General features: G+C 45.1%; 2 protein-coding genes across 4 annotated transcripts in view; one reads left to right on the top strand and one right to left on the bottom strand.

Moving 5' to 3' along the window:
- Window positions 1-14,115, top strand: part of CA12 (carbonic anhydrase 12) — a 60,437-nt gene that overhangs the window by 3,459 nt on the left and 42,863 nt on the right. For both annotated transcript variants that reach the window (XM_060151469.1, XM_060151460.1), the window contains exon 2: window positions 4,665-4,685. In XM_060151469.1, coding sequence (XP_060007452.1) covers window positions 4,665-4,685 — 21 coding nt within the window. The remainder of the gene's footprint in view (window positions 1-4,664; window positions 4,686-14,115) is intronic.
- The window catches only part of APH1B (aph-1 homolog B, gamma-secretase subunit), a 107,708-nt gene continuing 94,144 nt past the window's right edge, over window positions 552-14,115 (bottom strand). Inside the window, exon 7 of one of the 2 annotated variants that reach the window (XM_060151484.1) lies at window positions 552-1,639. The gene's annotated coding sequence lies outside the window, so the exon portion shown is untranslated. Of the gene's footprint in view, window positions 1,640-12,514; window positions 13,780-14,115 lie in introns of those variants that run through there. The other variant, XM_060151476.1, reaches the window with a different exon arrangement.

Here is a 14,115-nt window from a genome sequence, read left to right as displayed (position 1 = left end):
GTTAATTCAGAGGAGGTTAATCTGGGGACTATTAACTCCCATCCGGTCCATAGCGAGTTTCAGGGGGTCTGTGGGGCCCTGTGTACTTTCGCCTGTAAGTATCTTTGCCGCAAGCACTTTCGCTGCGTAACTAATTGACCCATAAGGCAATTTTGCTGTAGAAAATAAAATAAAAGTAAAAGAGGGATATCAAGAGGGACATAATGAACAGAAACAGAGTCACAGATGTAGAAAACAAACTTATGGTTACTGGGGGTAAAGGAGAGGGGAGGGAAAAATTGGGAGATTGCGATTAACATAATACACACTACTATATATAAAATAGATGACTAATAAGGACCTGCTGTATAGCAAAGGGAACTCTATTCAATACTCTGTAATGAACTATACGGGAAAAGAATCTAAAAAAGAGTGCATATGTGTATGTATAACTGATTCACTTTGCTGTACACCGGAAACTAACACATTGTAAATCAACTAAACTCCAATAAAAATTTTTTTAAAAAAGGACACAGTGAAACATAAATAATTAACAATTTAAAAGACTTTATTGCAAAATACAAAATATTTGAATACATTTAAAACGTGTGTAGATTCATGGCACTACTGTGCAAATAACTGACTTTATTTTGTGGGTTGTACCTAAGTATTTGTCTTCCAAGTCTTTCATTCATAGTATTTTATACCTTTTTCTTTCTTTCTTTCTTTTTCTTTTTGGTTTGTTGATTCATCTCCTCATTCGGCAGTGCACTTTTTCGTTCTCGCTAACATTTCTTCCTTCATTGAGAGTGGTATCAGTTTCCAAATACAGGGATGCATGTTTGTACCTGAGCTTTGTGTTGCACTGTGAAAGCCTCTACCCTGTGGTGTATTCTTGGCATCTTGTCACATCTCTAGTGACAGATGTTTCAAAGTTCTGTGGGAAATGTTGGCTCAACTCTGCACCTTCGAGGCCTTCTGCCTCTTTCTCCTCCAATGTAGTGTGTTTCAAAATGAGAAACCAACTCTTGGGGCAGATGATCGTCATCGGTCAGCTGGATAAAGACATCAATAACATCACTGCACTGACTGCAAGAAACGCTAATGCACTTCAACCAGTGGAAACCAAACTGTCAAACCAAAACTTTCAACTAGTTATTTGATCTTTCACAGAAAAATTGTCTTCATGCCAATTAATTATGCAGCAGCGAAGATGTTTATGGCAAAGAAGCTTACAGTAAACAAAACAAACAAAAAAACACCTAACATGGTTCTATGGACCTCCTTAAGTTAACTGTACATGAAATTTTGTGTCCAAGCTTACGGGCATTTTAAAAATTAATTTTTATTGGCGTATGGTTGCTTTACCATGTTGTGTTAGTGGGCATTTTTAGTGAGGAAAGGTCCATAGTACTGATCAAACACTCTAAGGGGTCTGGACTCCCCCCTCTACCCCAAAGATTGGGAAGGAGACTCAAAGATCCTCTAAGTTCGTGGGAAGTGATGGGAAATGTGGAGATATGCTTCTTAGCAGGCACTGATCTTCCGCTTCTCCTTGTGGACTTTCATTTTCTCATCTATAAAACGAGGTGTCGGGTTGCAGGTATGTGAAAGAGCCCTCAATCCATCTCTTCCAAAGTGGGATGTCAACAAATAATGCCTAAACCAAAGCAAATCATGAAGGCACAACATGGGCATGTTTTATAGAGATGAGATAATGCCAAGAGAATCATTTTAAAAGAATTCACAGTGGTTGCCATAGGGAGCAGGAAAGTGACTAGGGAATGTCGGGGGACCAATATTTTTATTAAAAGCCTTATAGAACCATCTGACTCTTTAAACCATGTACACGTGTAATCTGAAAAATTGCCAATTGAATTTGAAAATTAAAAAGACCGAGGCAAAGAAATGAAACAGAACAACAACAACAAAAAACAGGACATTAAACCAGCTTACAAAGAAAAAACAAACAAAATCCTCTTTTCGCTTTTCAAAACCACCATTGGCTTGAGTAGGAAATGCCCAGTTGTGATAAGTGACTACCAGATGGTTGGTCAGGTAAGTTTTACTGCAAATCATTCCCAAGAGAGAAAGGAGATGTGAGTCTTCCTCTTGCATCAGTACCCTGGTGGGCCGAGAATCTCAGAGGCACTGGGAGAAGCTGGGAGAGAGGGACAGAGGAGTTGAACAGTCCCCTCGTTGTGATGTGTCCCGAGACACCCTGAGTCTCAGTTTGGGGTCTCAGGCTCCTCCTGGAGATGAAGAGGGAGGTGTACCAGCGGGTAATGAGAGCACAGCTCTGCAACGACTTTTTAAAAACTGAAGTATAGTTAATGTACAATATGGTCAGTTTCAGGTATACAGCAAAGTGATTCAGTTATACATATATCTATATATTCTTTTTCAGATTCTTTTCCCTTATAGGTTATTACAAGATGGTTCCGTGCATATAGTTCCCTGTGCTATACAGTAGGTCCTTGTTGGTTATTTATGCAACGACTTTTAAAAAAAAATTTATTTTATATTGGAGCATAGCTGATTAAACAATGTTGTGTTCGTTTCAGGTGTACTATGCAATGACTTCTTAAAACTATGTTTTGCTGTCAGCACAAAGGACGTTTATGAGTGAAGGGTGTGGAGTGGGAAGTGATAGGTGACTTTCATTATATTCCCGGCAGGACCTCTCCTCCACATTGCCACTGCCCCTGGAATTCTAACTCAGATGAGGGTGGCAGCTTCCTCAAAGAAAAACTTTCCTTTGGGGATTAGTTTTCTCCTCTTTATGTACTGAGGTGAACTCTTCTCCAGGCTGTGTTGTTAAGTGGGAAAAAGCAAGATGCAATGCAAAAAGGCGGGGGGGACAGAATACAGAGACCTGTATGTGCAGTCACACTGTGCAAGTGTTCCCATCAGCTGGTGAAACTAAGTCTAATGAAGCAGGGAGTTCGGGTGGCAGGAATCACTTTCACTGTGTACCTCTTGGTGGCTTTTGAGTTTTGAGCCTTGTGACTTTATTACCCATTCAGGTGATGAAATTTGGCTTCTCTAAGATATATGGGAGGCTTTGATCAAGAAGCGCCCTCCCTGACCCCTGGGCCCCTGCAAAAAATCACTGCCTTGTGCTTTGTCTCCCCTGGGAGCACAGCTGCTCTGAGAAGCAGTTGTTCTGACACGGACTCTGAAAAAGTTTTTTTTTTTTTTCTAATTAAAAAGAATTTTTTTCTTACAGTTTGAGATATACTTGACACACAGCACTGTATAAATTTAATATGTACGGTATAATGATGTGACTTACATATATCATGAAATGATTATCACAATAAGTTTAGTGAACACCCATCATCTCATATAGGCACAAAATTAAATAGAAAAAAAAAATTTCCTTCTGATGAGAACTCTTAGGACTCTTTTTTTTTTTTTTGTGGTACGCGGGCCTCTCACTGTTGTGGCCTCTCCCGTTGCGGAGCACAGGCTCCGGACGCCCAGGCTCAGCGGCCATGGCTCACGGGCCCAGCCGCTTCACGGCATGGGGGATCTTCCCGGACCGGGGCACGGACCCGTGTCCCCTGCATCAGCAGGCGGACTCTCAACCACTGCGCCACCAGGGAAGCCCCTCTTAGGACTCTCTTAACATTTTCATATGTAACGTCCAGCCGTGTTAATTATATTTAGCATGTTGTACATCACATCCCTAGTACTTATTTATGACTGGAAGTTAGTACCTTTTGGTCATCTTCATCCAACTCCCCCTGCCCTCACCCACTGCCTCTGGTAGCCACAAATAAGATCTCTTTTTCTATGAGTAAGTTTGTTTGTTTTTGAAGTATATTGACCTACAACACTATGTTAGCTCCTATTATACAACATAGTGATTTTTTTCTATACAATTAAAATGTCACCATCCAAGGATATTAGTTATTGACTATATTCCCCACACTGTACATTTCATATCAGTGACTCATTTATTTTGCAACTGGAAGCTTGTACCTCTTACTCTCCATCACCTATTTCTATCCTCCCTCCATGCACCTCTCCTCTGGAAACCACCTATTCTCTGTATCTCTGTTTCTTTTGTTATGTTTGCTCATTTGGTTGGATTTTTAGATTCCACATATACGTGAAATCATACAGTATTTGTCTTTCTCTACTTATTTCACTTAGCATAATACTCTCTAGGTCCAGCCAGGTTGTCACAAATGGCAAGATTTAATTCTTTTTTATGGCGGGGTAATATTCCATATATATATCTCTATGGAATATATATATATATATATCTCAGTTCTTTATCCATTCACCTATTAACGGTCACTTGGGTTGCTTCCATATCTTGACTATTGTAAATAATGCTGCAATCAACATAGGGGTGCATATATCTTTCCTAATTAGTGTTTTGTTTTCTTTGGATAAATATCCAGGAGTGGAATTGCTGGACCATATGGCAGTTCTGTTCTTAATTTTTTTGAGCAACCTGTAGATCAATACTGTTTTCCATAGTGGCTGCACCAATTTACATTCCCACCAGCAGTGCATAAGGATTCCCTTTTCTCCATGTTGAAAAAGTCTGAAGTTCTGGGCATCCACCTCCTTTCAATTTCACCCATTTAAAAATAAAATCTGCCATGTTTTCTCTAACTTGTTCAAGCTCAGTTGTACTTACTCGCTTTTTTTCTTTTTCTTCTTTGCAGGATCCAAGTGGACCTATATAGGTAAGTAGAGATCTTAAATACTTTTTTGAGGAGATGACTATTTAATGAGAAAGTCAGAAACTTCTTGATCTGTAGAGGTTATTTGGGGGGGTTGGGGAGAGCAGTTCTGGTATTGTTAAAAGAGGGCACAACGTCCTCTCTAAAGACTTGCTCCACACGGGTCTCAGACAGCTCTTTCTCCAAGGAGCTGAGCCTGCTTTGTGCATTTGAACTGCGAGTCACAGTGTAAGGCTTTCAGATTCCTGCAAACCACCCAGGTGAGGATGCCCAGGTTACCTTCAGACTGCAAGGGCCCTAGGCAGGAGAGTGCCCTTCTCCTCTGGAGGACATTCATTCTACAGTAAACAAAGAATAAAGGGCTCCTTTCTGAAAGTTAGGCTCAGGCCCGAGAACTTAAGCTGCCAGTGTGTCTAGAATTAACTTCTCGTTGCCGTGTTTGTAAGCAAGCAGTGGACCAAGCAGTGATGGTCAGTCCTTAGTGAAAGAGGAATGCTTGTCTTAAATGGAGAGACAGGGACATCAAGTGTGCAAAGAGGTTTCGAGATAAGCAGCTTGAAATCGGCTTAGCTCATGTATTGCAATGAATGGGAAATTTGGTCATCAGCTGGAGTGGGGATGGGGGTCAAGCTCTAGGGTCCACTGGCAAGCGCAGGAATGTTAATAATGACTTGTTTGGGACTGAGTAACGAGGGATGTGCAAGAGACATTGTTATGGGGAGCAGGAGGGTGGAACTAGCCTCACTCGCACAGGAAGGGGGGTGACAGGCAGGGAAGTTGATTACTACAGAGGAAGCAGAATCCAGAGAAAGATCTGATTTGGATTTGCTAGTTAGCCTTTGGATGTTTGTTAGCCCGAGAGGCAGAGAAAAGTCCCTGAGCTAATCAACCAGCTACCTCCAGGCCAAGGTCTCTTTGGCTCTAGCATTGCATGGCTCCACTGCTACTAACATCCCTTACGTACTTATTATGGGCAAGGCACGTTGCTAAGTGGGTGGGTAATTAGAAGCATAGGCTGTGGTCTGTAGATGGGAATTACTTAAAGCTCACAATTCCAAGCAGAATATAATAGGTAATAATAGCAGATAACAAGTAAACGATTCAGCACTCTGATGGTTCAGAGGAGGACGAGAGTGCTAGGGCTAGATGGTCAAGGAAGGCTTCCTGGAGGAAGAGGGTTTTCAACCGGACCTTGGAGGATGGGGAGGATTCAGTACGATGGGAAGGAAGTGCTATTGGCCAAGTTGATGATGGTATCACATGAATGGAGGCAAGAACGAGCAAGACGGCATTTGAGGGAAAACATGTAGAGAAGTCGTTACAGGGGAGGGATGGACTCTAAGGTCAGAAAGATAGGTTGGGTCACGTATTAAAAGACTGCAGCAGGTCTGTAAGTAAGGATGCTGGCCCATCTCCCATCTCCAAGCTAGGTGGTCAAATGAAAAAAGCCAGGTATAGTGTGTATACGTGGCACCACGTGTGTACACTGTAACTTTGTGTTTGCACGGAATTTTTCTAGAAGGATTCAGGAGAAACCGAAACAGTAATGGCCCCTGGAAAGGAGTACTGAGGGACTAGGGGTCAGCTCTGGGAGGGAAGAGTTACTTTTCACTGTCCGTAAAGTTTGAATGTTTATCCTGTGATTGCCTTACCAAAACATGCAAAATAAAACAAAATACTAAAAAAAATGTTTTTCAACAACATTTAGCTAATACTTTAAATTATCCCAAAATACAGAGAGAAAAACATGAGACACAGCAGGCCTTTTTTTTCCCCCCAAAACACTAACATTGTGCAACAGGAAGGCATTGTTGCTGTTCTAAAGGCCTATGTTAGACTTTCTACTAATGGTACCAACCACAGGGTTACTGTGAGGATCGAATGGTGAGATCCATGTGAAATGGGCTGGCACAGTATTGATACTTGTTCTACAGCAAGCACCCAATAAAAGTAGACTATGACTATTATTATCAAGATACATTGTTTTCTTGGAATAGATTTTTACTTCTCTCAAAAATAATAATCGTTTTGTGTCTACACGTTTTCTTAATATGAGAAGGCAATTCGACGCCTGTGTATCTCATCGTTATTTTTTGGAGTTGAATGCTATTTCCCTCACTACCACAAATAAAAGCTTCATGTATGTCCATCTTTTGGTAACATGTTGTTAAAGCTATAACGATTGCATTGTGTCAACAGTATTCCATTCTATTGAGAGTGTTGTATGGACTTCTCTAAGGTGAATATATTTCATTAATAAATATTGTTCTAAATTAAAAAAAGAATCAGGGGCAGCATGGAGGGGGAGGCCAGGCTCTTCCCACTTTGTCCAATGGATGGAGGGGCGGGGCAGGGGGTAATTTGCATTTTAAGGAGAGTAGGGGGTGGTAGGTGGTGGAAGAGGAAGGATGGGAGGGAGGCCGGAAGGTGTTTGGCCTTTGAAGAAACCCCATTCTGTATCTTAACATCCAGTTTACAGTGGCGGCAGTAAGAGGGAAGGGTAGGGCAAGAGACCTGACAAAGGAGGAATTCGTGCAGTCTGGGGATCAGGGCCCCTTGGGCAGGTTCAGTGTGTGGGAGGAGACAGGAGCAGTGTAGGCACGGAACGAAGGTGGGACTCAAGTTCTGGACCTTATTCCATATGGTCTGGAGGAAGCACGTGAGCCCTCGGGGTCTTGCTTTCTCCCCATCTGTGACCTGGGGAAGGGGTTATCCAGATCAGTGTTCCTCAAGCTATGGCTTGGGCTCACCTGCATCAGAATCACCTGGAATGCCTTCCAGATATACAGATTTCTGAGCCGCAGCCTGGACCTGGGGGAGGGAGGGAACCTGAAAAACCTGTCTATTTCAGGTGATTCTTAGGCACTCTGTTAGAGAACCTCTGACCAGATGGTTCCCAAGACCTTTCTAGCCTGAGTCAGAGGTAACTTGCCCCACACCTCTTCTACTGGCTTCCCAGGTGGAGTGGAGACACAAGTCACGTCTCCCCAGGGCTCCCTTCGTCTGCGGGACAGCGCCCCTAGGCAGGGCGAGGAAGTTACGGAGAACAGAGAGACACGGTGTCAAGAAGGTGTAGGAGGAAAATCTTACTGCCACTTAGGCATGACATGATGCTCCCCAAGGGAGGGCCTTTCTGTCCAGCTGTACCGACCAGTCCAGAAGCACTTCTTCCTGACCATTAGCGCTGGCCAGCCCTCTGTCCCTCCTGCGTACAGTTAGAGCAGCTCTTTGCTGAGGAAGCAAAGGGCAGAGTCTAAAGATGCATGGCATGCATGCGGGCGAGCGCAGAGGCAAACCTGGTTTTTTATTAGTGAAATGAGCACACGTGATGTGGAGTCAGGTCAGTGGGGGCCAGTGAAGGAGGCAAACAGGTCCAGGCTGGCAGCTGGCACTTGTGCTTGGAGTCACACAAGTAAACAGAGAGCCTGGCATAGGTGCCGGGGGTAGCGGGGGAGGGAAGGATGGTTTCCAAACAATACAGGCTGCATCAAATGGGGCAAGTCCAACCCAAGGCCACATGCTGGTTTTCCCAGGGCGCAGACCTCAGCTACTTTTCACATAGATGCCGCTGAGTCATCCTACTCTGCGGGCCTCTCGCTTCCAGGAACACATGATAGGACTTCTAGAAGCACACGGAAAGAGAACTCGAGCCCCATCCCCTCTCCACACTGACTCACCAGGCTAACCTCCCGGATGGCCCCCTGCAGACAGGAGGACCGTCTGGCAGCCAGGATGGAGCCAGCCCTGCCCCTCAGTGCTCCTCCCGGGTGGCTGGAGCAGCAGCTGGGTACGCGTTGGGATGTGCTGGGTCAGAGCCCTACCCCCTGCAATCAGCCCCAATTCAATCCTGCTGAGCCACCAACTCTGAAATGGAGGGCAACTGCAAGTCAGGCTGACACGTGAGAGAAGGCTGAACTCCAGTCTGCTCAAGTGCATCTCTGCTGTTAGAAGGCAGGGTAGCGGTTGCCCTTGGGGTGCGGAGGTGACTGGAAGGAGGGCATATTGGTCACGTTTCGTCCCTTGACACGGGTGCTGTGTTCAGTTTGTGAAAATCCATCAAGCTGTTCACTTACGATACGTGCCCTTTTCTGTATGTATATTATAGTCAATAAAAGAGTGAAAAAACTCCAGCTGGCTGGGAGAGTCATCCTTACCCCAAGAGATTTTTCAGCCCTCCCACAAGAAACAACCAAAAAACCCTCAGCGTGTTCAAAATAACAGAGCAACCAAAAGGAGTGACTGTATCGAAGCTAACGACCCAGGAACGCATCACGTGAGCAGAGAACGGACATGGGGCTCCATCCCAGAGGATGCCAGACACTGCTCTGGTGCTCCTCCAGTGTGAGCTAGTTCAGAAACAGACAAATACCACTGTTCATCATTTGGGAGAAATAAGACAAACCGTCATGGGAGATGAGATGTAAGGGGAAGAGGAAGCCAACCCCCCTCCTGGCAGGTGAATGAGTCCCACTTCTCCCCAAGTCAGGGTCTCGCAAGGCATCCACCCCTCCATCCCAGATCGGGGACGCTGGAAAGATGGCAGCTTAGCCTGCTGGTGCCGGGCACCGGGCTCGTAGGCCCTCCTGCCCAGCTTCTTGGTCCCGGGCTCTGTCAGGACTCCCTGTGACCAGGCACTGCCACCTCATTCCTTAACTGCTCTCCTTTCTCCCAGACAACAGACGCTCTGTTTTAAAGAATTTCCTTTGGGAATTAGGAAGGGCTCCTCCATTGGAGCGAACCTCATTGGTTCTCCAGGCTCCCACCTCCACCCACTTCTGTCCAGCATCTGCTGGAATATTAAGTTACTATAAACAAACTATCTCTGGGGTTCGGGACATCCTTCCCAAGCTAGAACAAGACATGGAACACATGCAAGGAAGCTAGGAAGCTTTACTTTTGTAGTAGGCAAAGGCACCGTGTGACCTTCACACTCAAAGGCAGTATAAAAAACAGATTAAATTAGAGCTAAAGGGAGAACTTAGAACAGCAGTTAGGGAGCATGTGCAATTAATAGGCTGATTTTATTACGGAGAACTGTCGTCTTTACCAAAGGTAGAGGCCTGGACAACTCACAATACCCCAGTGACTTCTCCCCCGTTCCCACTGCCATCCTGAGGATGAAGGACAAGAGGCACAAAGGACTCTTATGGGAAAGAGGGAGAGAGAACAAAAAAGGCCAAAACATGTTTTTCATACCAGGGAACTGAATCCCTAACCCCTGTGTCTTGGGGATTTCCCTCGAGGCTTAGCAGTCCAACCCGCTGTGATTTATTAAATCTGTGCTATGGTTCCAGTTACTTCTAACTGAAGTTGTGACATCCAGGGTCTGCCTGGATGTGGTGTGGTCTACCCGCGCGTCATGATTTCTCATCTTTCCTGAGTTGCAGAATTGAGGTTTGTGTGTTCTGGAGGATCTTGGCCTGTAGCTGCCCAAATGCCTGCATGTTCATATTCACAGCTGGCCTTACCAGCTGGGTGAAAAACTAGGGAAGCTAGCATTTGTTCCTAAAGGCGGGTGTAGTGTCATGGGGGGCGAGGGACGGGTGAGACAGAAAACCAGGAGGAAGAAGTGGAGAGTGGACAAAGCCCAGAACCAGGCAGACCTCCTGGAAATAGCAGCTAGGCCACTTTCTGGATAAATGGTCTTAGGAAAGTAACAACCTCTCTGGAGCTCGGTTTTCTCAACTACAAAATGGGAGCAGTAATAGCATCTACCTCAGTGGCACCTGGAAGGGCAGCACCAACATCACCTGGGGCTTGGGATGCCCTTCCCAAACACTCAGAACTACAAGTGAAACTCATGGGAGGAGCCTGGGAGGAAAAACCCAAACCCTTCACCGCCTGTTCTTTTAGCAGCAAGAAAAGCACCATATATGACTCTGTTAGAAACGCAAATTCTCGGGCCCTGCCCAGATTTACCTCCAAATCAAAAACTCTGGGGCTGGGCCCAGCAGTCTGTTTTAACAAGCCCATCAGGTGATTCTGATACACACTCAAGTTTGAGAAACTCTGCTTTGCTTCAGAGTCATGGCGAGGATTAAATAATACACAGAAGCAGGCTCGCAGTGCCTGGCGAACAGTGAGCACGTGTAGCTAATCGTCTTCTTTCCCTTTACTTCACAGAGTTATGGTGGAGTTCTATTAGCTAATAGATGGGGAAATGCCTGGTAAACTCCACAATACCAAACAAACCTGAGTTTTGTTAGAAAGGATCTACTTCTTCGTGCTTTTCTGAACTGCCTGAGTTTTTAACAGTGAGGAGGTATTCTTTTTATATTCTGAACAAACAAAAGGAGTTTCCCTTGTGAGAAAAAAAGTGATTGAGCAAAAAAACCCCAAGGGCGCCAAGCCCTTGTCCCACGGGCGTCACAGGCCAGAAAGTTCTTCCCAGCCTTATCCTTCAGACCAGGGGTCGAGCTGGAGCTCATCGCCCCGGGGAACTTTCCTGGCATCTAGGCACCAGATATCTGGTTCCATAGCCGTGGTCACCTCAGCCACGCAGCTGAAGTCACTGGAGCACGCCCTGCCTCCCTGCCCAGCCACGGGGGCAGGGTGCTACTCCCCCCTGAGCCTCTGGGCTGAGCCTTGATTTAGGGTTCAGGAGTGGAGCTGGGAAGAAATCTGGAGCTGGGCTACCAGGGCTCTGAGCTACGTAAGTCCAGCCCCGTGCAGGGACTGTCACCCGCCTGGGGCAGAGACAAGCCTTGGAACTGCAGGCTGAGAGTTGGCTGGCGAGAGCTGGGAGGGGGTCCTGCCAGGGGCTCCGTCAGGCCTCTGGCTGTGCTCAAACTTGCCCTCTCTGCTTCATGCTGGTCTCAAGCCCCAGGCATTCAGAAGCCAGTTAAAGCCCTTGGCAGCCCAACCCCAGCAGGGGGAGAGAGAGGAGCCCGTGGGGTAAACCAGCTTAGAAGAAAGATTGAAAGCAAAAAGGCTGAATTCAGAGCAGGTGTGTGAAGGCGCCCTGGGCAGAGACTAGAAGGTCTCGTTTTCCACGGAGAATGGACCAGAGATTGTCTCAGCAGGCTCCACGTCTCCTTGAAGGGAGCAGGGGCCCTCTCTCCTGGTCTGTTACTGTCTTCCTCTGCAGGGGCGGCCACAGGGGTGAAGGGTGCAGGCACGACTGCGGAGCCCAAGAGCACAGCCAGACTCTTCCCAGGGTCACACCGCATGGCCAAGAAAGAGAGCCAGGGAGTGTTCTAATTTCATACTTTTACATGTAGCTGTCCAGTTTTCTCAGCACCACTTATTGAAGAGGCTGTCTTTTCTCCACTGTATATTCTTGCCTCCTACCAAACATAAAATAGCTAGCTAGTGGGAAGCAGCCGCATAGCACAGGGAGATCAGCTCGGTGCTTTGTGACCACCTAGAGGGGTGGGATAGGGAGGGTGGGAGGGAGGGAGACACAAGAGGGAAGAGATATGGGAACATACGTATATGTATAACTGATTCACTTTGTTATAAAGCAGAAACTAACACACCATTGTAAAGCAATTATACTCCAATAAAGATGTTAAAAAAAAAAAAAGAGAGCCAGGACCTGCTGTGGACAAAGACGGTATTTCATTGAGTCTAAGATGCAACTTTTTTATTTTAGCATCTCTGTAAGTGGGATATATCTTATAATCCACGGCATCTAGAAGCAATGAAATATGGTAGCTGTTCCACAAATACCAAGAAGCACCCTGTTTGATGCTAAGAGCACAGAGAAAGGAGCTGAAATGATTTAATTCATCAACAATTAAATAGTGAAACAGTAGGGGCAAGAAAATGTAAAAATAATGGCTAGTATGCATGCTGTCCAACACAGCATATAGGAATGATGGGGAATCATATTAGATTTTGAACTGTAACTTCTTTCAATTTTCAGTCAAGCCACAGTTCACTTACACTTTTTAGTGGTGTTGGACCAGTATGACAAGTATTTGTAAACAAAATAAATTAGGTGCTTTTTTTTTTTTTGGCTGAGACACATGGCTTGTGGGATCTTAGTTCCCTGACCAGGGATTGAACTGGGCCACGGCAGTGAGAGCACCAAGGCCTAACCACTGGACCGCCAGGGAATTCCCATAGACGGGCTCTTTTTCTTTTTTTTTTTAACTCACAAAAGTATTCCTTTAAGGAACAAGCTTTCCAGTGACCTGGCAAACATTTAATTTTTGCCAACCAGGAAGGAACAAATACGAGCTGCCACCTCCTCATGTCCATAAAGGTTGACTCAGGACTGACGTAACTGTCCTATGTGACAGTTTTGTCATTGTTAGAGATTTCAGTAATTAAAACGGGAAGCAGAAGCTTAGGTTACTTTCCTTATCAAAACTATGTTCCTTGGAGCCGCAATATTATGATGGTTTTTGTGCTTTTGTACGTTGCATGTCTTAAGCTGAGTGCAGTTTAAGGGATCCTTTCTAATTACAGGAAGGTACTTCTTTCCTTCAACACTGTGACCTGACCTGTGACAAATCTGTACTATACACTGTGTAAATGGCTAACAAGTCAATTGCAAACCAACTGAATGTACAAACCTTAGTGCTGGTGCTGAAATCTCTTCAGAATAGTCATCATGATCTCAAAGTTTGTTTCAAAATTTGCAAGCATCAAGTGTCAATCAAAACTGAAGATGAAACACTAATGAATGTTGAATTCTCATGCTTTAGGTGGACTTCCTTATTAGAGTTTTTGGTTCTCTGCTATTTTTACCGTACTGTTTCATTTAAATTTCCTACATGCTAACTTCATTTGTGCGACTGAAATAAAATTGCAGTATATAAAAAAAAAAGAACTGGCATGACTCTAAATAAAATGGCTCATTTAGCTCATCTTAACTTTTTAAATGAGTTTGTAATCATTAACTTGTGACTAGATCAGCTGTATGAGTTCTGGGTGAATAGGAGACCCATGCAGATCTCGTAAGGATGCCCGTGGTTAGCTTCAGGGCAGATGGTCATGCTGCCCCCACCTTTTGGGACAGTTGGCTTAGAAAGGGCTCCTTGGTTATGATGAGGGTGAGACTTGCTTATAGCAGGGAATGGTGACACTGGCAAATGGCGCCTGCTGCTTTTGTAGGGAGGCCTCTCCTTGGTACTCCATCTTCTGGGAACTGCACGAGAAGTGGAGAAAGGAGAAAAGGTGACTGTGAAGGTTGTGGAACAAAGAGGTTTTGTAGCGGGTCTGAGGCAGTCATGCAAATGACTGTTTCCCCTTTTGGCTTTGCCCACCAGGAAGCCCAGAGGCAAACTGGTGATTCCACCGTGAGTAACTGTCTATTCTCCTATGACCTGCAAATCTAAAGGTTCTTCATTGATAGTGCCCTTCGAGTTTATAGGTGTTTTTCATGATCCTGAGCCAAAATGTTATACAAATAAATTTCTGGAATTATTACCTAGAAGGGACCTGAGAGTAATGGTACCCTACACATGCATCACTCTTTTATTCT

The sequence above is a fragment of the Lagenorhynchus albirostris genome, chromosome 1, assembly GCF_949774975.1.
Source record: "Lagenorhynchus albirostris chromosome 1, mLagAlb1.1, whole genome shotgun sequence".
NCBI classification, from domain to species: Eukaryota; Metazoa; Chordata; class Mammalia; order Artiodactyla; family Delphinidae; genus Lagenorhynchus; species Lagenorhynchus albirostris.
The sequence above is the reverse complement of the archived record's forward strand: the minus strand, read 5'-3'. Positions and strand labels throughout refer to the sequence as shown.